This window comes from Haliotis rufescens, unplaced genomic scaffold, assembly GCF_023055435.1.
Source record: "Haliotis rufescens isolate VD_foot unplaced genomic scaffold, xgHalRufe1.0.p SCAF_3, whole genome shotgun sequence".
NCBI classification, from domain to species: domain Eukaryota; kingdom Metazoa; phylum Mollusca; class Gastropoda; order Lepetellida; family Haliotidae; genus Haliotis; species Haliotis rufescens.
Window position 1 is genome coordinate 14827523 of NW_025964001.1, and position 21688 is coordinate 14849210.

The window sequence follows — 21688 nt, forward strand, 5'->3', positions numbered from 1 at the left end:
ATCGAGTCTGGACCAGACAATCCAGTGATTGACAACATGAGCATCGATCCACGCAATTGGGATCGATGACATGCATCAACCAAGTCAAACAGCCTGGGCACCCGATCCCGTTAGTCGCATCTTACGAGAAGCATAGTCGCCTTTCACAACAAGCATGGGTTGCTGAAGACCTATTCTACCCCGGACCTTTCAGGAGAGGAAATAGGATGTTTAAAATATGGAATAGTATTTCGTATATGGGTGTGAGTGTTGGGTGTCACTATGCATTACAGCAACATCACGGCCAGGGACACACGGAATGGTGTTTGTTTACTCCAACAATATCGTTATAAGAAATGTCATCTGCTTCAGATATACCCGTTTTCGGGAATCGAACCGACTTTTTGGTGAGACGAGCAACCGGTTAGGCCACATGGCTACCCCTTCGCCCATATCGTACAAGAACAAACGCGTATCTGAGTTCTAAATCATATGTGTTATGTTGAGTGTTGATGTTGTGTGCTATATTGAGTGTTTATGTTTAGTGTTTATGTTGACATTTTATGAGTGTTATCATCAATAGCCCACAACAGGAAGGCTGCGCATGTGTTTATTCCATATAAGAAACAAATAGCTTTTCATTAGCTTGCGCGCACAGATAGTCTATTGAGAAGAGCGGCATAAAGAGTCTATTCTCCTTTTATTGAGATGTTGTTTCGAAGAGCTCCATACTATAACAGACATGTACTAGTGCATATGCCACAAATATAGCTTCAGACATTGCTGTTTTTATATTTTACAATGTATTTATGTAGATGATTTCGCATTTCGGTGTTTGCTCGACTAGAATATTATTCCAACGGTAAATGTAACATTCATATAGGCCAAAGATATTAGTTTTCACTCTCTGGTCTTGATGTCCCGTGGTGATTTTTGCTGTACAGTTTGCTGAAATCTGGAAGAAAGTTTTTGTTGCACCGTGTCCCTTCACAACAGAATGTACACGTGAGTGGCATGTCAGGTGGACCGGACGGACTTTCGTCCAAGAAGAAGCACTCGTTGTTTGGGGCAGTTTTCTGCCACCACTCCTTTTCACAGAACGCCTCGTTACTGCAGCTGAAAAGAGATTTTACGGCGCATCAAACACTATAACACGACAATACGTACGGCATAAGCGTACATTTTCTTTGCATTATATTCAGTCCGAAGCAAATCATTCGTTTGCTGCAATTTATTGGTAAGAGAGGTCTATTTTCTATCAACCAATTCACCCGAAACATTTCTTGAGTTGACGTGAATAGACAATAAACAGGTTTAACGATAACATTGTGGGCTCTGGGAGGGGCTAGATACATATTGGTGTAACTTTAGTAACCTGTCCGTTAAGTGAGTGAGTTTGGTTTAACGGCGCTTTGAACAGTATTCCAGTTATATCACGGCGTGTCAGCTTGGTGTGGGAGGAAAGCCCGAAGTGATGCAGGTTTTAGAATTTAATGACTTTGGTAAAATCCACGAACACGGGTATGGGGCTGACAAAACTAAAAACATAATCAGGGCGAACAGAGAGTCGAACCCTAGATCTTAGGTTTCTGGCACGTCAAAGGGACGCAACTCTGCATTACGTGTTTTGGCGTCTTAACAACTGAGACAGTACAAGCGGGTCCGTACCTTTTACTGAGTGTTCGCTTCCCTTCGGAGTCTTGTTTTATGGTGGTGCGGCAGAGAGCGGAGGGACAAGGATCCACCCACGGGCTCTGACACTCCACCCCCTCGCACTGGTAACACTGGAACGCTGTATGGTCGAGAAGAGGTGAGGTGAGGTGAAATGAGGATTTACCCCCTGGATGCCTGAGGGACATATATCTCCCTCCTCTTCAACCCTTACTTTAAAGTTGAATAAAATTTAACAAGTATCACGCACAGTTTTGAATTCTATAGGAAATTCCTTGTTCTGTGATATCGTCCAATGTCATTTTAGGCAAAGCAAAATTGCTGAATATGATCCCTGAATATTAGGCACATATTAAGTCTCGCCATATTTGACACATTACTAAATCTCCGTTCAAGGCGTTATTTACATCGTGTTTTGTAATCTAAATCCGTATATTTACCCTGAGAAATGACAAAAAAGCATATTCGTGATCATGGGTATCTGTCTTTTATCAAATCACCAATGATTACTCCAAAACGTCGTCGATAACCATAGGATCGTGAAGAATGTTTGGGGGGAAATAGGCAAACACGAACCATCAAGTAAACTTTCCGCCATATTGGATTGTGTTTACAAAATCACGTTTCACATCTCTGGGTAATGTTATGACCGGAGTTAGATCCAGTGCTGCGCAAGCGCAATTCTTGCACAACCTTCACGCATCAGATCTCAGGAAAATTTGCGTCAGAGAAATAACTCGGTATCAAGAGTGTTAACGTCACGTTCAAGTTTATTGCACTTTATTGCGACGTACACATGCGTGCGTGCTTTCGGGCGCCTGTGTATGTGCCTGCTTTTACTAGTCCGGACTAATAATGCTAGCCCACTTAGATACCATTCCGCAGTTTAACATGGATACCCTACTCAGACACAGTATGTGGAGTCCGAGGTGACCAATTCTTGTTTTATCCCCTTAATGTCGAGCGCCAGGCAGGGCTACAAGAGGTACCATCTTTCAACGTCTTTTTTTGGTATGACGCGGCCGGTGATCGAACCACCGACATCTACTCTATCCACTAGACCAGGGAGGATGTCCCAGGGAGAACAATAGGAGCTCAGGGAAGAATTTGCAGTCACCCCCAAGAACAGAACACCCCGTCAATCAGGAAACCCGTTATTCTGCTACATGGAATAAATAACACACGGACGAGGGGATGTAACAGTGACCATTGAAAGTGTTGTTGATTCAAAACGCAACATTTAGATAAACGTACGCGTTGGCGTTGTTGTGGTAGACGTGGTTGTTGTAGTCGATGTTGTGGTTGTAGTCGAAGTTGTGGTCGGGGCGATCGTCGTTGTCAATGTCGTCGACTCGGGTGGAATGGTAGTGGAGACTCTTGATGTCGGTGGTGTATCTGTTGTCTTGGGAATAATCGTTCCATCTTGAAAAAGGAAAATATATTCTTAGGGTGAGGTGAAATGGGGTTTATTGCACTTTTAAAGCGACGTGCATGTACGTGTGTGTGTTTGTGTGGCTGCTTGTACTAGTCCGGACTGATGCCGATTTATAGTGCTAGCTCACTGAGATACCATGACGCAGTTTAACATGAATACCCCACTCAGACACAGCATACCGACTCCGAGCCGACCAGTCCCTTAATGCCGAGCGCCAGACAGGGTAACAACAAGTACCATCTTTTAACGTCTTTTGGTATGACGCGGTCGGACGCTCTACCACTAGACCACGGAGGCGGTCCTATTCTTAGGGTAGAGTACAAGTGCCCACTTAGTGTTAGACCCGTGAAGGTCCGGATAAGGAATAGGACTTCACTAACTCATGTTTGAGAGTAAGAGACGACTAACGGGATCGGGAAGTCAGACTCGCTGACTTAGTTGATTCATTTCATCGTGTCCCAATTGCGAAGATCGATGTTCATGATGTCAATCACATAATTGTCTGGTCAAGACTCGATTATTTATAGACCGCCGTCATATAGCTGGAATACTGCTGAGTGCGGCGTTAAACAACAAACAAGCTTTTGAGTGTTACAAAAGTTTAAAACTTTAACATTCAAAAATATTTCAAATAGATGTTGAAAAGAATAATAGTTATTATTCAGTTGGAACGGCCTACTTGTTTCTGGAGTTTTGTTTATCTGTTCTGTTGTATTGGAGGCGTGAACCTCTATCCCAGGAAGGAGATCACCTGCAAAGGACGCATTCAACTTAAATACCGAATGTCGTAGCGGACTGATTTAACGTTGAGGTCGCCGATGATGACCCCAAAACAGTTCGAGAATCTGTACTTTACTAACACGGCCTACACCCCCAGGAACATAAAACCGACTGTTGCATACGGCGGGGGCTCGGTAATGGTTTGGGGATGTATCTCTCATGATTGCAGGTTGGATTTGGTCACCATAAGGGGTAACCTAACAGGGGCTCAGTACATCCGGGACGTTTTGAGGCCAGTCGTCGTTCCTCATTTTGACAACCACCCTCTTGCTAAACGACCTCAGTACATGCATGACAATGCCAGGCCTCATCGTTCGCATGCAGTCGTGGATCACATGAGGACCAATGCAATAACGACTCTACCCTTGCAAGCAATGAGCCCAGATTTGAACCCCCTTGAACATGTTTGGGATATTCTGGGGCGGCGCATACAGGTACGATATCCTCCTGTACAAGATGTACGCCAATTGCAAGCAGCACTGCATCAGGAGTGGTTTTGTTGACCCATCAACAGATCCAACGTCTGACTGGAGTCATGAGACATAGTGTAGAATGCGTCATCCGGGCATGTGGCGGTTATACCCGCCACTGATCTGTTTCACGTATCATGTCAAGTAGAGACTTTAAGTAACATTTTCACATGAAACATCAAAGTAACGTAACTCCTTTACTTAATCCTGCAGCTCCATACGTTTTTTAGGTATTGTCCAAGGTCAAAAACACTACCTGTGTTACCATGATGTTTTTGTCATCAAATTTCAATCAGAACTCACTAATATCTTCTTTATTTGTTGTCAAACGTTTGTTCTATCAGATGACATTGGTATCGCCCAGCTCCTGTGGTCAGTCATCCCATGCCATGATTTTTGCCATTTGTCATGGTTCAGAAATAGGGGTGTGCTTAACTTTTTTCTTTGTGTATACAAGCATTGGTCCAGAGACGAAAAATAAGAGGGGCTAAAATTTATCCTAGCTGGGGCTAGGCTTGGTGCTCCGGGGCACCAACACAATAACCGCTACTAATATGTGCAGACCTGGAACATGACGCTTCTTGCATATAACTACCTGTATATAGTAAATACTTGTATATACTGCAAGCCATCTTCCAACCGAGAGGGGGCACGGGTGGCCCAGTCGTCTAAGGCGCCGCGATTCGCTGTGCAGAGTTGCGTCCCTTGGGCACGCCAGAAACCTAGGATTGTGGGTTCGAATCCTGGTTCGCCCCGATTACGTTTCTAGGTTTGTCAGCACCATACCCGTGCTCGTGGGTTTCACCGAAGTGGTAAACGTCTGAGACCTGCATCACTTCGGGCTTTCCTCCCACATTAAGCTGACACGCCGTGATCTAACTGGAATACTGTTAAAAGCGGCGTTAAACCCAGCTCACTCACTCACTCACTCCAACCAAAAACCGTACACGAGCCCCTGCGAGCCCCTGCGTTTAGGAATATACATGTGTCTCTAACGCACGTGCAGAATGCGCGCTGTTACTTGCTTTCGGAGGCCATATTCCTGAATTCAAGTGTATGACATTTTACGCCGTCATCAAAATAACCTTATTCTTACCTGTGACTTCTCCGAGGTCGATTTGTTTATGGAAGTGTTGCTCCGTGATAAGCCCCAGCAGCTCTCGCAGTTTATGTCTTGTACAGTTCCTGATGATGTCGGCGCTGACACTCACTTTGATGTCGATGTCTACCTTGGGGACAATGACGGTGTTACAGCAGCCGCAGTCGCAAGGCTTGCTGCCACTACCTGGGTGGTCTGGTTTGTCACACCCACAACCACCGCCGTTATCAGGTTTGTCCGGCTTATCGGGTATGTCTGGCTTATCAGGTTTGTCTGGTTTATCTGGTTTGTCCGGCTTATCAGGTTTGTCCGGCTTATCGGGTATGTCTGGCTTATCAGGTTTGTCTGGTTTATCGGGTTTGTCCGGCTTATCAGGCTTGTCTGGTTTGTCAGGCTTGTCTGGCTTATGAGGATTGTCTGGTTTATCAGGCTTGTCTGGTTTATCGGGTTTGTCTGGCTTATCAGGTTTGTCTGGTTTATCGGGTTTGTCCGGCTTATCAGGCTTGTCTGGTTTGTCAGGCTTGTCTGGCTTATGAGGATTGTCTGGTTTATCAGGCTTGTCTGGTTTATCGGGTTTGTCTGGCTTATCAGGTTTGTCTGGTTTATCGGGTTTGTCCGGCTTATCAGGCTTGTCTGGTTTGTCAGGCTTGTCTGGTTTATCAGGCTTGTCTGGCTTATCAGGATTGTCTGGTTTATCAGGTTTGTCCGGCTTATCGGGTTTGTCCGGCTTATCGGGTATGTCTGGCTTATCAGGTTTGTCTGGCTTATCGGGTTTGTCCGGCTTATCAGGCTTGTCTGGTTTGTCAGGCTTATCGGGTATGTCTGGCTTATCAGGTTTGTCTGGCTTATCGGGTTTGTCCGGCTTATCAGGCTTGTCTGGTTTGTCAGGCTTGTCTGGTTTATCAGGCTTGTCTGGCTTATCAGGTTTGTCAGGCTTATCAGGGAGGTCTGGTTTATCAGGCTTCTCACAAGATTTCCCCGTGCATGGTTTATCGGGCTTCTCACAAGATTTCCCTGTGCATGGTTTATCAGGCTTCTCACAAGATTTCCCTGTGCATGGTTTATCAGGCTTCTCACAAGATTTCCCTGTGCATGGTTTATCGGGCTTCTCACAAGATTTCCCTGAGCATGGTTTATCAGGCTTCTCACAAGAATTACCTGTGCATGGTTTATCAGGCTTCTCACAAGATTTCCCTGTGCATGGTTTATCGGGCTTCTCACAAGATTTCCCTGAGCACGGTTTATCAGGCTTCTCACAAGATTTCCCTGTGCATGGTTTATCAGGCTTCTCACAAGATTTCCCTGTGCATGGTTTATCAGGCTTCTCACAAGATTTCCCTGTGCATGGTTTATCGGGCTTCTCACAAGATTTCCCTGAGCATGGTTTATCAGGCTTCTCACAAGAATTACCTGTGCATGGTTTATCAGGCTTCTCACAAGATTTCCCTGTGCATGGTTTATCAGGCTTCTCACAAGATTTCCCTGTGCATGGTTTATCGGGCTTCTCACAAGATTTCCCCTTGCATGGTTTATCGGGCTTCTCACAGGATTTCCCCTTGCAAGGTTTATCAGGCTTCTCACAGGATATCCCCTTGCATGGCTTCTCACAAGATTTCCCTTTGCAAGGTTGCTCACAGGATTTCCCCTTGCATGGTTTATCGGGCTTCTCACAAGATTTCCCTTTGCAAGGCTGCTCACAGGATTTCCCCTTGCATGGTTTATCGGGCTTCTCACATGATTTCCCCTTGCATGGCTTCTCACAAGATTTCCCTTTGCAAGGCTGCTCACAGGATTTCCCCTTGCATGGTTTATCGGGCTTTTCACAAGATTTCCCTTTGCAAGGCTGCTCACAGGATTTCCCCTTGCATGGTTTATCGGGCTTCTCACATGATTTCCCTTTGCAAGGTTTATCAGGCTTCTCACATGATTTCCCTTTGCAAGGTTTATCGGGCTTCTCACAGGATTTCCCCTTGCAAGGCTTCTCACAGGATTTTCCCCTGCAAGGTTTATCAGGTTTTTCACAGGACTTCCCCCGGCAGGAGCCATGCTTACTGTCCTTGTTTCCTGAGTGATGCTTAATTGACTTGCTTCCAGAGGGATGCTTAATTGACTTGCTTCCAGAGGGATGCTTAATTGACTTGCTTCCAGAGGGATGCTTAATTGACTTGCTTCCAGAGGGATGCTTAATTGACTTGCTTCCAGAGGGATGCTTAACTGACTTGCTTCCAGAGTGATGCTTAATTGACTTGCTTCCAGAGGGATGCTTAATTGACTTGCTTCCAGAGGGATGCTTAATTGACTTGCTTCCAGAGGGATGCTTAACTTCCTTGCTTCCAGAGGGATGCTTAATTTCCTTGCTTCCAGAGGGATGCTTAACTTCCTTGCTTCCTGAGGGATGCTTAGTTTCCTTGCTTCCTGAGTGATGCTTAATTGACTTGCTTCCAGAGGGATGCTTAACTGACTTGCTTCCAGACGGATGCTTAATTGACTTGCTTCCAGAGGGATGCTTAATTTCCTTGCTTCCAGAGGGATGCTTAATTTCCTTGCTTCCTGAGGGATGCTTAATTGACTTGCTTCCAGAGGCATGCTTAACTGACTTGCTTCCAGAGGGATGCTTAATTGACTTGCTTCCAGAGGGATGCTTAACTGACTTGCTTCCAGAGGGATGCTTAACTGACTTGCTTCCAGAGGGATGCTTAATTGACTTGCTTCCAGAGGGATGCTTAATTGACTTGCTTCCAGAGGGATGCTTAATTGACTTGCTTCCAGAGGGATGCTTAATTGACTTGCTTCCAGAGGGATGCTTAATTGACTTGCTTCCAGAGGGATGCTTAACTGACTTGCTTCCAGAGGGATGCTTAATTGACTTGCTTCCAGAGGGATGCTTAATTTCCTTGCTTCCAGAGGGATGCTTAATTGACTTGCTTCCAGAGGGATGCTTAATTTCCTTGCTTCCAGAGGGATGCTTAATTGACCTGCTTCCAGAGGGATGCTTAATTGACTTGCTTCCTGAGGGATGCTTAGTTTCCTTGCTTCCAGAGGTATGCTTAATTGACTTGCTTCCAGAGGGATGCTTAATTTCCTTGCTTCCAGAGGGATGCTTAATTGACTTGCTTCCAGAGGGATGCTTAATTTCCTTGCTTCCAGAGGGATGCTTAATTGACTTGCTTCCAGAGGGATGCTTAATTTCCTTGCTTCCAGAGGGATGCTTAATTTCCTTGCTTCCAGAGGGATGCTTTGTTTCCTTGCTTCCAGAGGGATGCTTAATTTCCTTGCTTCCAGAGGGATGCTTAATTGACTTGCTTCCAGAGGAATGCCTAACTTCCTTGCTTCCTGGTCGCCCCTTGCTTGCGGGCCCTCCGGGGTGTGGGTGGTTATCCTTTGATGCATGGTGGGCACCGGGGGGAGGGGCAACGTTGTCTTCAGCACTCTCATCACCTAATCCAAGAACGACATCATGATATTAACAATGTGAAGGCATATACTTGAAATGTTAGGACAAGCATGCGCATGATCGCGATCTTTAATTTGACATCTATTCAAAACAATTGACGTTTAAGTTATGTATAGAACAATGAATTAACGAAAATCGTTTGTCCAAGCATTCATGTGAAAGCGTCAACATAGTTAAATGCCGCACCAAACGCCCATGTTTTTCTTCCCTAGTGTCCATACCTATCCCTGGTATCACTGCCTTGTTGCATCCGGGTCCCTCGCAGCAGTAAGAACACTTTCCATACGCCTCATCTTCATCCCAACAGTCGCCGTCGTTGTTTTCTTGTAGGTTCATACATGACTGCGATTTACAAATAAAACGTGTTATCCAACGTATTTGAGTGAGTGAGTGAGTTGGGTTTAACGCCGCTTTTAACAGTATTCCAGTTATATCACGGCGTGTCAGCTTAATGTGGGAGGAAAGCCCGAAGTGATGCAGGTCTCAGACGTTTACCACTTTGGTGAAACCCACGAGCACGGGTATGGTGCTGACAAACCTAGAAACATAATTGGGGCGAACCGGGATTCGAACCCACAATCATAGGTTTCTGGCGTGCCAAAGGGACGCAACTCTGCACAGCGAATCGTTTGTTTTGTTTGTTTGTTGTTTAACGCCACACTCTGTGAAAAATTGAGCCTGGACCAGACAATGCAGTGATTGACATCATGAGCATCGATCCACGCGATTGGGATCGATGACATGCATCAACCAAGTCAGCAAGCCTGACCACCCGATCCTGTTAGTCGCCTTTTACAACAAGCATAGTCGCCTTCACAACATCATGGGTTGCTGAAGACCTATTCTACCCCGGATCTGCACGGATCTTGTCCCTATGTACTGAAGGTGTCAAGGTCACAGGGTCAATAGGGTCGAGTGGGTGCACGAGGACTAGACAGGTAGGAAGTCATGTGACCCCTATGAATAGGTCCTATGTACTGACTGGGCCAAGGTCACAGGGCAGGAAGGTCGGGTGGGTGCATGTTCACCCGGGCACGGTTTCCCAAAACATTTTTAGCGCTACGACTTTCGTAAGCCAATGTTAAAGTATGTGAGTTACAATAAACAAAGCAAATCGCTGTGTGGAGCCGAGCCCAGACATAGGCAGCCTTGTGACCCGTATGTGTGGCGAAGGCACAGGCTTTGGGTCAAGGTGACGGGTTTTTGAAGGTCAGCAAGGAGATTATTAATACAACTTCCGTATATATTGTAACATGAATGTTTCTCGCTAGAAATTTATTTTGCATTTGCACACAATGAAATGAAATGTAAAATCAAATGACAAGTGTTTTCTTTATATTCCCGAGGACCGAAAACGTAACGCTATTATCTGCAGCCCAGTAATACAGAGGCGCTGACATATCACAATGCTTTTAAGAATGTCTTTTCAAGTATCGTAAGTCAGATATTTTACGCACGTTTTAAAAGTTCATAGAAATTATGTTTGAAAAATGTTAATAAATGTTGTTTTTAGTGTCTTTTGTCGGTTTATAAGTTAGATCAAACATTTCCCCTTGTGTTTTTTTTATATATAAAACGTTTAAAACGGATGCGGGTTTTAAATATCATAAAACCCTTCGGACATGCTTCATCCTAGACTTATACCTTGAAGATCCTTCATATAAACTGCTAGACAAAAGAAAGAATACACTTTAAAAGATAGATTTGAAGAATTATTATCAAAACGTTACTAGGCTGAAAACAGTCGCCGAAACACTGAATACTAAAGGTCCAAAACACAACTGTGATACCTGTATCAAATACATCCCCATCGAATGAACATTTCATTCCTGTTTCATTCTAGCCACCATCAAACATGGCTGTATGTTTTCTGTTGCCAGGCAGATTTTGAATTTCTTCAACGTCATACAACTGACCTGCAACTTGGAACACGTCTTCGTGATGACGGAACTCCTGGATCCATAGTACACAGTGGTGAGACAAGCCGTCTGGAAACAACACAAAGTATTCAGTGAAGTAACACAAAGTTGTTTTGATCTTCTCCGTGGCTTGGAAAAACGCATTTATTGAAAACAAGGTACAGCTTGAACTCGGCTTTTAAGTGAGTGAGTGGGTGAGTATGGTTTTACGCCGCTTTTAGCAATATTCCAGCAATATCACGGCGGGGTTCACCAGAAATGGGCTTCACACATTGTACCCATGTCGGGCATCGAACCCGGGTCTTCGGCGTGACGAGCTAACGCTTTAACCACTAGGCTACCCGACCGCCCCGCTTTTTAATAGAAACGGTTGTTGGTTGCCTTGTTGTTTAACACCGCACTCAGCAATATCCCAGCTATATGGCGGCGGTCTGTAAATTGTCGATGCTGGACCAGACAATCAAGTGACTGACATCATGATCATAGATCCAAACAATTGGGATACAATGACGTGTCAAACAAGTCAGCGAGCCTGACCACCCGATCCCGTTAGTCGCCTCTTACGACAAGCATAGTCGCCTTTTAGGACAAGCATGGGTTGCTGAAGACCTATTCTGCTCCGGATCTTCACGGATCTTAATGGAAACGGAAAACGTGTGTTAAATGGATAAGAGAGTCTGTTTCCTATGACGCTGTCAATTTGAAAAATATTGGCAATAAAATATGACGCATAGGATTTAAAGTGACAGATCGATGACTGAGAACCGTTTCCTGCTTTTTTCTAGCCTTAACGTTCAGCCTTGGTTGTTTCCAGAGAAACAGTCAAGGCAGTGAACTCTGTTCTTTGTCAAGTACGCCAATTCTATGCATAATAGAGTCTGCTTTATATGACGCTGGCAATATTGAAAAATTAATGGCAACAAAGAATGAGGCCTGGGATTTAAAGTGCCCAGGAACATTTCCTGTTTTTATTTTAGTTTTAGAGTTAGTGAGTCAGTCAGTTTGGTTTTTCTCCGCTTTTAGCAATATTCCAGCAATATCACGACGGGGGACACCAGAAATGGGCTTCACACATTGTACCCATGTCGGGATTCGAACCCGGGTCTTCGGCGTGACGAGCTAATGCTTTAACCACTAGGCTACCCGACCGCCCCTTTTAGCCTTAGAGTTTAACCTTGGGTGTTTATAGCGAATGAATCATGCAGTGAATTTCGTTCTTTGTCATCTACGCCAAGGCGGGGTTGTAGAAGAAAATAGTCTCCTGTGAATATCACAGTCGCAACATATATACACTGAAAGTTTCGACCTTCAAGCGTTTCCGGTGTCAACTAAGACATACAGGGATTAACAGTTCGTTATACACTCAAACAGAGTTGACAGAGTACACAGGGGACAACAAAGTAAATTCGCTATATCCGTTATTTCGCTATAAGCGTGTTCGTTAAATCCTGCAATTTTATATGATAAAATCTACAGCAAATGACCGGGACCAAACAAACAGTTCGTTGTAAGCGTGCTCGTTTTAAACGTACTCAACAGAAGTTAATGACCCCCGATTCGTTCATATTATTATACTTAACCATTCATGCCCTGACAGATTAACTTTTGTGATAGGAAAGAATCGGGTGATCCGTAAGTTCTTTTGAGTAGTATAGGTTGTACTCACTGCGTTGTCAGGGCAGGTGTGTAGGTGGTCTGGTTGACTACACTGAGCATTGTCCGTCTCGCCATCGCACACATAGCACCGATGTCCCTCCGTGTGTCCATCTCCGGCTATCTTTGCTCCATCAGTGACCAGGGTCTCGGCCGTCGGTACCTCTACACCGCAAATCAGTGAGTGAGTGAGTGAGTTGGATTTAAATCCGCTTTGAATAGTATTCATTATATCACTGCATGTGAGCTTAATGCTGGAAGAAGAACCCATATAATACAGGTCATACACGTTTACACTCACCAGCGTTAGAAATTGGCACTAGTCCTTTAGTACTTGCCAAACTGCCCAATATCATAAGGACTAGTAGATATTTACCATTTTTAGGAGTTTTAGTATATTTTATCATTATAAGGACTAGTGGACCAAAAATGTTTGTTTCTACCACTGCAAAAAAGTCACAAGCAGGATTCTGGGATTCGAACACGGACCAGCCAATACCTAAACTGCTGAAAATGCACAGAATTGAGGATCTTTAAAAGGACCGCGCCACAAGTCAACGGATGTGCAAAATATGAACTCTTTGGACTACAGGGTAAGAAGAAAATATGAAACTCAATGGTGAAGTGTCTTTGACCATCAAGCTCCATATAGCATATATGTCTGCATTACACGCCCCTACACGCGACTGATCTAAAAAGTTTTATTACTGAAATTTGTTAGCAAATTCGTTGGGAGATATGTTCTTAATTCGTGAAATTTCGAGTTACAACAAACGTCTTGACTATGATACCTCCTAGAATTCAGCTGTTACCTTCCATGATGACAGCGTCGACATTACAGAGGTGTTTCTGGCAGCAGAATGCACAGCGGTCACCCTCGAGGAAGGCCCCGGAGTCGCACCTGTCGGTGTTGTTGCCCTCCTGTTGGTAGCAGGTCTGGGGAGAGATAAACGGAAGGTCAAATCCTGGGGATTCTGACAAGGATGAATCAACATGATGAAGGTTACCTTAGTGGTTCCAGTGGGTGCGTGAGATGAGTATTTATCACAGTGTGCTGGCTGTGTGAGCGGAAAGGTCAACGTGAGGTCAGTGACTTTTGCCACGGAGAAACGTACAAGAACGGGGATGGTGTTGACATATCAAAGATGGAGGCGAATGGTGGATTTGTAACCAGTATACCTTGTACAGTTAATTGAGGCCGTGCATACCACAGGACCAACTACGAGTGTCACAGGACCATTTCCGTGTGTCATAGGTCCAAGTGTGTGAGTGTCATAGGTCCAAGTGTGTGAGTGTCATAGGTCCAAGTGTGTGCGTGTCATAGGTCCAAGTGTGTGAGTGTCATAGGTCCAAGTGTGTGAGTGTCATAGGTCCAAGTGTGTGAGTATCACGGGATCAACTGTGTGTCACATGATCAACTGTGCGAGCGCCATACGGTCCAACTGTGTGAGTGTCATACGGATCCAAGAAACAAGTTCAGATGTTTGTGATTTTGTCTGCCTAGGAGTGGCACACCTCCCGTCACCACCACCGAGTAATTTGTACATGCATATCCTCCATCTGAGTAATGATATTATCACTGTGACATCATCAGCTGAGACAGTCATCATGTCAGTCGCTGGACAGTGTCCAGAAGACTGCATCAGTACAATATCAGAGCTTACAGACCACCACGAGACGTAACGCTGACACTGCAATGCAGGTAGAACAGAAACTGGCAAAGATTCCTATTTCAAGATGTCAAAACGTTTGGGGTGGCAGCATCATTAGCCCTATCAATCCAGCATCTGTAGCCAAGTCAGGACAGACCTGGTGATTTTGAAAGGAAACATCACTGGAAAGCATCACATAGACCAATCTCTCGACCCTGTTGTACTACCGTATTCGCAACAGAACAGGGCCAACTTGCACAAAGCGATCTTAGCGCTAAGACTATTGTAAGCCTATGTTAAAGTATGAGAGTTACAATCATCTTAGCGCTAAGATCACTTTGTGCAAGTGGGTCCTGGACAGGACTCTGTTTCAAAGAGACAACACAAGACCCCATACAACGTCTTGCCTTGGTCAGCACAATCACAACCAGACTTATCACAAAAGACATCTTGTGAAGTCACCTTGACTGACAAATCAGAGCACAACCAGTTCGTTCTTATAACAAGGATCAGGTACCACAGGTTCTCTGACAAGAGTGGTGTAGAATCACATTTCTTGTGATCAGACGTATCACATCTTCTCATGGTCGAGTTGTGGCGTGCATTGATTCCCGTGGTAGGCATACACAATACTTTCTGACAGGTGTGACATTCTCAAGAATTAAAGTGAGTGAGTATGGTTTTACGCCGCTTTTAGCAATATTCCAGCAATATCACGGCGGGGGACACCAGAATTTGGGTTCAGACATTGTACCCATGTCGGGAAAGGAACCCGGGTCTTCGGCGTGACGAAACAAACGCTTTATCCACTAGGCTACCCGACCGCCCCTCTCAAGAATTAAAGGAACTTCATGTGCTGATTTCAGTCTTGATGTTTGACGAGTACTGAACAACTGACCCCGTCCTCCAAACTGTGGACACAATACCTTCTTTTCCGTTCTCATTCATGGCATAACTTGTAAATGATGTTGATAAATGATTCTGACTTTTGACACTAAAAGAATGTTTATGTTGTATTTTTTCCCAAGTAAGGGTAAATGATGCTAAATGGGCATTTCACATCACAGTCATCTGTTTCAGTCATATCACAGGGGGGAGTCAAAGTGGTCAAAGAGGATACTACACGTGGCGTGCATGATATAGCATCTTGAAATGGAAGATTTGAAATGAATATTAATAAATAAGTGTTACAGGCATACTGTCTATCATGCCCTTGTCTTGATGGCAAAGAAGCAGATGTCCATAAATCGAGATTTTTTTCAAGCAGATGGAGGCTGAGTTTTTTATTCACACAAAAATATCCCCTAAGGTCCGATGCCCAATTACATCAGTAATACCTAAGTATCATTATCGCTCAGTCCCCAAACCATCTATAGCTACGTACATCAAATTAGTTTGATTGAAAACTTATTTAACTGTATTAGAAAAAATAGCACTGACTAGGTGGTGAAAAACCCTTCTCTATCTCACCTCTTGTTTCATGCATCCTAGGTGGTGATGAAGATGTCCTCTGTCCTTTCTCAGCACGGAGTAGCACACCTGGCATCAACACAACCATACAAGTGTTTACAAAAGTAAAGCAAACAAACAAACAAACAAACAAACTATGAAACATAAGTACATGTACTATAAAGAAGTTACATTCCATGACCAACTTCGGCTAATCTATCATATCCTTTATTTTGAAACTATTATATCAGTACTGTTGTTCTAGGAATACATAAAGGCCATTATACCTTTGAAGGTCAGATAGGTCTTCAGCAACCCATGCTTGACAAAACAGGTGACTGTGATCGTAAGAAGCGACAAACGGGATCAGGTGGTCAGACTCACTGATTTGGTTGATGCATGTCATCGATCCCAATTGGATGGATTGATGCTCATGATATCAATCACTGGATTGTCTGGTCGAGACTCTATTATTTACAAACCGCTGTCATATAGCTGGAATATTGCTCAGTGCGGCGTTAAATAACAAACAACTACAGGCCATGAACGGTTAAAGTGCCCGGCAAAAGAACTTGGCTTGGCTGGAAACAGTCGCCGAAACACTGAAAACTTCAGATCCCAAACACAACCATGATAAATATAAATTACGTCACCATCGATTGACCACTTCTTGTCTGTTTTATTTTTAGCTACATGGGTGTATACCTTTTGCGCCCGGCAGTTTATAACAATTCTTCATCATGACAGAATTATCTTCCTTTGTCTGAAATATGCCACTATGATTGCTGACAAATTATCATCATACTTAGAAAAAAAGTAGTTTTATAAAACATGCTTCCATGTTATATATAATATACACACAACAGGTCATGACGACAACACAGTCAAATATGATATACACACTGCAGGTCATGATAACAACATAGTTATATACGATATACACACTGTAGTTCAGCATGACTACACTATTATATATAATATACAAACAACAGGTAATGACGACAACACAGTCAAATATGATATACACACTGTAGGTCATGATAACAACATAGTTATATATAATATACATACTGCGGGTCATGATAGCTTCATAGCTATATATAATATACACACTGCAGGTCATGATGACAACACACTTTGTATGATGACGTCACAGTTATGTATGAAATACACACTGCAGGTCATGATAACACAGCTATATACGATATACACACTGCAGGTAATGATGGCTACATGGTTATCTATAACATACACACTTCAGGTCATGGTGACTACACAGTTCTATATAATGTACATACTGCAGGTCATGATGGCTACACTGTTATATATAATATACACACTGCAGGTCATGATGGCTTCACTGTTATATATAATATACACACTGCAGGTCATGATGACTACGCTGTTCTATATAATGTACCTACTGCAGGTTATGACGACAACACAGTTATATACGATATACACACTGCAGGTCATGATGGCTACACTGCTATATATAATATACACACTGCAGGTCATAATGGCTACACTGTTATATATAATAGGCACACTGCAGGTCATGATGACTACACTGTTCTATATAATGTACATACTGCAGGTCATGATGGCTACACTGTTCTATATAATGTACATACTGCAGGTCATGATGACTACACTGTTATATATAATATACACACTGCAGGTCATGATGACTACACTGTTCTATATAATGTACATGCTGCAGGTCATGATGGCTACACTGTTATATATAATATACACACTGCAGGTCATGATGACTACACTGTTCTATATAATATACACACTGCAGGTCATGATGACTACACTGTTCTATATAATGTACATACTGCAGGTCATGATGGCTACACTGTTCTATATAATGTACATACTGCAGGTCATGATGACTACACTGTTATATATAATATACACACTGCAGGTCATGATGACTACACTGTTCTATATAATGTACATGCTGCAGGTCATGATGGCTACACTGTTATATATAATATACACACTGCAGGTCATGATGGCTTCACTGTTATATATAATATACACACTGCAGGTCATGATGACTACGCTGATCTATATAATGTACCTACTGCAGGTTATGACGACAACACAGTTATATACGATATACACACTGCAGTTCATGATGACTACATAGTTATATATACTATACACACTTCAGGTCATGATGACTGCACTGTTATATGTAATATACACACTTCAGGTCAATCTGCGTTTGATTTCTGCAGATTCCCGTCTCTATGGCCCTGTAATGTTGTATGATAACGACACTGTTTTGTATAAACACACAGCAGGACAACCAGTATTTGATTCAAGGAGATTCCTTTTTTTAATGAAACATACCTCGTCCGGCTCGCACGTGACTTCATCAAATACGCAGTCGTCGGGGTCATCAGGGTCATCGCACGTGTAGCACGTGAGAGGGGAGAGCGGGGCGGCCTCCACGTGTAATACTGAAGAACAAGTTGGATAGCGTTGTAATGCTACTATTCCACAGAGACCACGAATCCCACGAATTGATAAATTTTCGTGAAATTCTTAACTGATTCGCATATATTCGTAGTTAGTTCTGACAATTCTTGAGCTAGCGGGAATCCGTGCAAAAGTTTTGAGCTGTTCAAAGTTTTGGCCACGAACTCCCGATTCGAAAATATCGGAGTTAATTCCTAACAAATTCGTAGGCATTCGTAGGTATTCTTAACTCATTCGGGGATTCGTGGCTTTACGACGGATCGGCTACGAATCTGTCACGAATCCCACGAATACACACCGAAGCAGGTACGAAGCTCACGATCCAATCACGAATCAGCTACGATTGCCGGCAAATTGGGTATATAAGGAAATTAACATTGATTTCAGGTCATGTGCTGACGATTGTGCCATTATAACACGAAATTCACGATTCAGCAAGATGCTCTACGTTGGACATCCATTTTGAAGCTGATGCCCATGCATGGTTGGGGGCTTTTTATAGCTATCTTGAGGGAATACCCCAAAAATTGTCAAGAATAGTCACGAATTCATTTTTATTCGTACCTGATTCGTACATGCATTCGGCGTATTCTTAACTGATTCCTAACTTTCGTGCAGTATTCGTAATAGCGTCTGAGGCGGTCGGGTAGCCTAGTGGTTAAAGCGTTCGCTCGTCACGCCGAGGACCCGGGTTCGAATCCCGACATGGGTACAGTGTGTGAAGCCCATTTCTGGTGTCCCCCGCCGTGATATTGCTGGAATATTGCTAAAAGCGGCGTAAATCCAAACTCACTCACTCACGTAATAGCGTCTTGTAAATCGTAGTGAATTCTTGACAATAGCCATGCGAATCCAGCCGAATCCCACGAATATTCGTAACTCTATCGTACCTGTATCGTAACTAGATCGTAGAGCGTCACGAATTGAACCAGAATATTTGCTAAATTCCACGAATCCTACAATTTACAAATCGTGGCGATTCGTGGGATTCGTGCTCTGTGTGGAATAGTAGCATTACAAAGTATCCATGAGGGCACATTTGGAGATACCGTAATAAGCTAGGACGTTGTTATGTTACAGATTCAACTATCCAAATCGTTTTCTCCTGAAAGAACCCTGTGGATTGAGGAAGAAATCCTCACACCCTGTCACATACTTTTATACAAATTTCAGAGAGAGAGAGAGAGAGAATAACTAGCCATTAGGCTTATGAGACACGATGAAAACATAATTCATAGAAAGTATGAAGCTATAACAATTTCAGCAGTATATAAGTATTGTTAAAAACAATTCATATAAAAGATAATAATCGTTTATACATTACGAAAAGAGTCTTAGATAAACAATACTGTTCGTCGTCCGATTTCAATGTAAAACATAACTTATGCATATCATCAAGGGTATAAAAACTCTGGGATACATTTGAAGCTCCATAAAATAATTCATATCTTAAATCTTCATAAAAAGGACAACATATAAGAAAGTGCTTTTCATCTTCAACAGTGTGGAAATTTAAAGCATTAAAACAATATTTACTAATTCTATCACATAGTAGGGTTGGTGGTTTAGAAGAGCGTCCAGTTTCTATAGCAGGGGGTAAACAACAGATACAGTTGATGATCATTCACGATATATGCACTAACAACATCACAAATTGATTCGTCATCAAAACATTTCTTCGTGATAGGTGTTCATTCAAAATTCAACTGTTAAAATGCTACCTCCCCCTTCTAAGCCTGTCAGGAACAGACTTTAATCATCCAGCCCTTATCCCCTTAATAATCCCGAATATCAGTTTTGAGCAATTGGGATACGATGACATGCCTCAACCAAGTCAGCGAGCCTGACCACCCGATCCCATTAGACGCCTTTTACGACAAGCATGGGTTGCTGAAGATCCATTCTATCCCGGATCTTCACGGTTCATCAAAGAAGTTTTGCTTCTCACATTGTGCTTATTATTGTTATGTCTCCCGACCCAAGAGAATAAATTAAATAACAGTCCAACTCAAGTCTAGAGTGGCTAGGCAAGTCTAGATTGTTCAGCTCAAGGATTCAGTATTGTCCTGCGCTCCATTTGGATTGTATTCATTATTTTATTTTGTAGATATATATTATTAGATAAAATAAGTCATGGGCAGCATGGACCATCTGGATTCATGACATGTAAAATTGAACAACATTTCATCACCTGCCCCACGTGACTCTGTGGGAAAACAGTAGGTTACGAGCCTGCACACGATTTCCGATGTCGCAGGTCCGAGTCACGTAAAAGATATAAAATCAACTTTATATTCATATCAATAGGCCAGTTTAAAAAAGCGTCAATTGTAAAACCTAGGTGTTACAATAGAAGTGAAAAACATGAAAGGTTTAGAAGTGAACCATTTTAAAAAACTAGGTTTGGAAGACAACCGCTTCAAAACCCGCTTGAAGATTATTTTCCATCTAGGTTCAACCAGAAATCCATACATGTAAATTATACCAAAAACTCATCCATTTAAAAATAAATTTAGCCATATAGATATATCAAGAAAAAAATGAAACGGACATAAGTTACAAACAGCCTTGCTTGACAACAGTATAAGGATCTATACTGAACAGTCGCTTTTACAGTAAAAAAAAGAAGTTGTTATCCATAAATTGTGTCGACTTTGTCATAAAATAATTGATCTTACCTTGCGAAATGGATAATCCCACTAGGAGTACCCACAGTGGTGGGGGCATGGCCGTGGCTATATTGTGTTTGAATGTCCAGGGCAACACAAGCTTTAATACCACCCGACACCCCACGCCTTAATTTATTGGCACCAGGTATTCCGGAAAATGATATAACACTGGTCGCCTCGTTCTGATGTAGTAGGTGGTTCTATAGTCACTCTCATTGACCCTGTTCAAATAGACATTTTTAAACAGTGATGTACAGCAAGGGTGTGGTCTTGGACCTTGTGTTTTTGGCGTCTTATCTCAGGTTTGTTTACACGTATGTGCAGGATGCCCCTTGGTAAGCAAATGGGAACTGATTTATTATCAACGAAAGCGTTTAAAGAGTAATGGTTGTTTGATATTAACATTAAACTTTGGGATATACAATTTATGTGGTAGGGTATTGGCTAATTTGTTTGTTTTTATCTTCTAATCGTGTAATAAATTAGAATATAAGCTGTCTGTCTATGATTATTATTTCGTGTTATCCATATCTGAGGTTGAAAATTATTACGGACGTCAGCTAACAAAGTAGTCGAAAAGAAACAAAGCATGTTTCGAAAAAAATAACCCTCATCCACTTTTGAGATATTTTGAGGAGGGGAGCATTTATTGATTTAGAAATAAACCCTATGGTCTTCTTGGTTACTATACGATGTATCCCAAAGTGCGGGGATACTTGACTTCCCCACAGACACACGTGCGAGGCCCTGATAATCTTTCCACAACGTAACTCCTAAAAAACAACCGTAGTTATCGTAAATGCACAAACTGTAACCGTCAGTAAACAGAATCTCCCGGGATCAGAGTGGATATGTTTGATATTGGAACTAGGAGAAGGGATAATCCATTGTAAGAATAATAACTTCAACATGACGAAAAAGGACGCTTTCACCATTAGGTTAACCCGTTCTTCCCGAAACAG

General features: G+C 42.8%; 1 protein-coding gene across 3 annotated transcripts; it reads right to left on the reverse strand.

The window, feature by feature from the left end:
- Nucleotides 1–573: 573 nt before the first annotated feature.
- On the reverse strand, nucleotides 574–20966 carry LOC124134777. Of its 3 annotated transcripts, none has more exons than XM_048403794.1 (13): nucleotides 20736–20966; nucleotides 17929–18038; nucleotides 15583–15651; nucleotides 13273–13396; nucleotides 12474–12625; nucleotides 10805–10876; nucleotides 9110–9230; nucleotides 6845–8872; nucleotides 5432–6808; nucleotides 3765–3836; nucleotides 2905–3072; nucleotides 1648–1771; nucleotides 574–1095 (listed from the first exon to the last, which is right to left on the reverse strand). In XM_048403794.1, the coding sequence occupies exons 1-13, from the start codon at nucleotides 20782–20784 to the stop codon at nucleotides 873–875; spliced, it is 4689 nt and encodes a 1562-aa protein (XP_048259751.1). In that variant the 5' UTR covers nucleotides 20785–20966; the 3' UTR covers nucleotides 574–872. The 3 variants fall into 3 exon arrangements, with proteins under 3 accessions (XP_048259751.1, XP_048259752.1, XP_048259750.1); XM_048403795.1 differs by having other exon boundaries at nucleotides 5432–8651; nucleotides 8706–8872; nucleotides 20736–20965; XM_048403793.1 differs by having other exon boundaries at nucleotides 575–1095; nucleotides 5432–8872; nucleotides 20736–20965.
- Nucleotides 20967–21688: the final 722 nt, after the last annotated feature.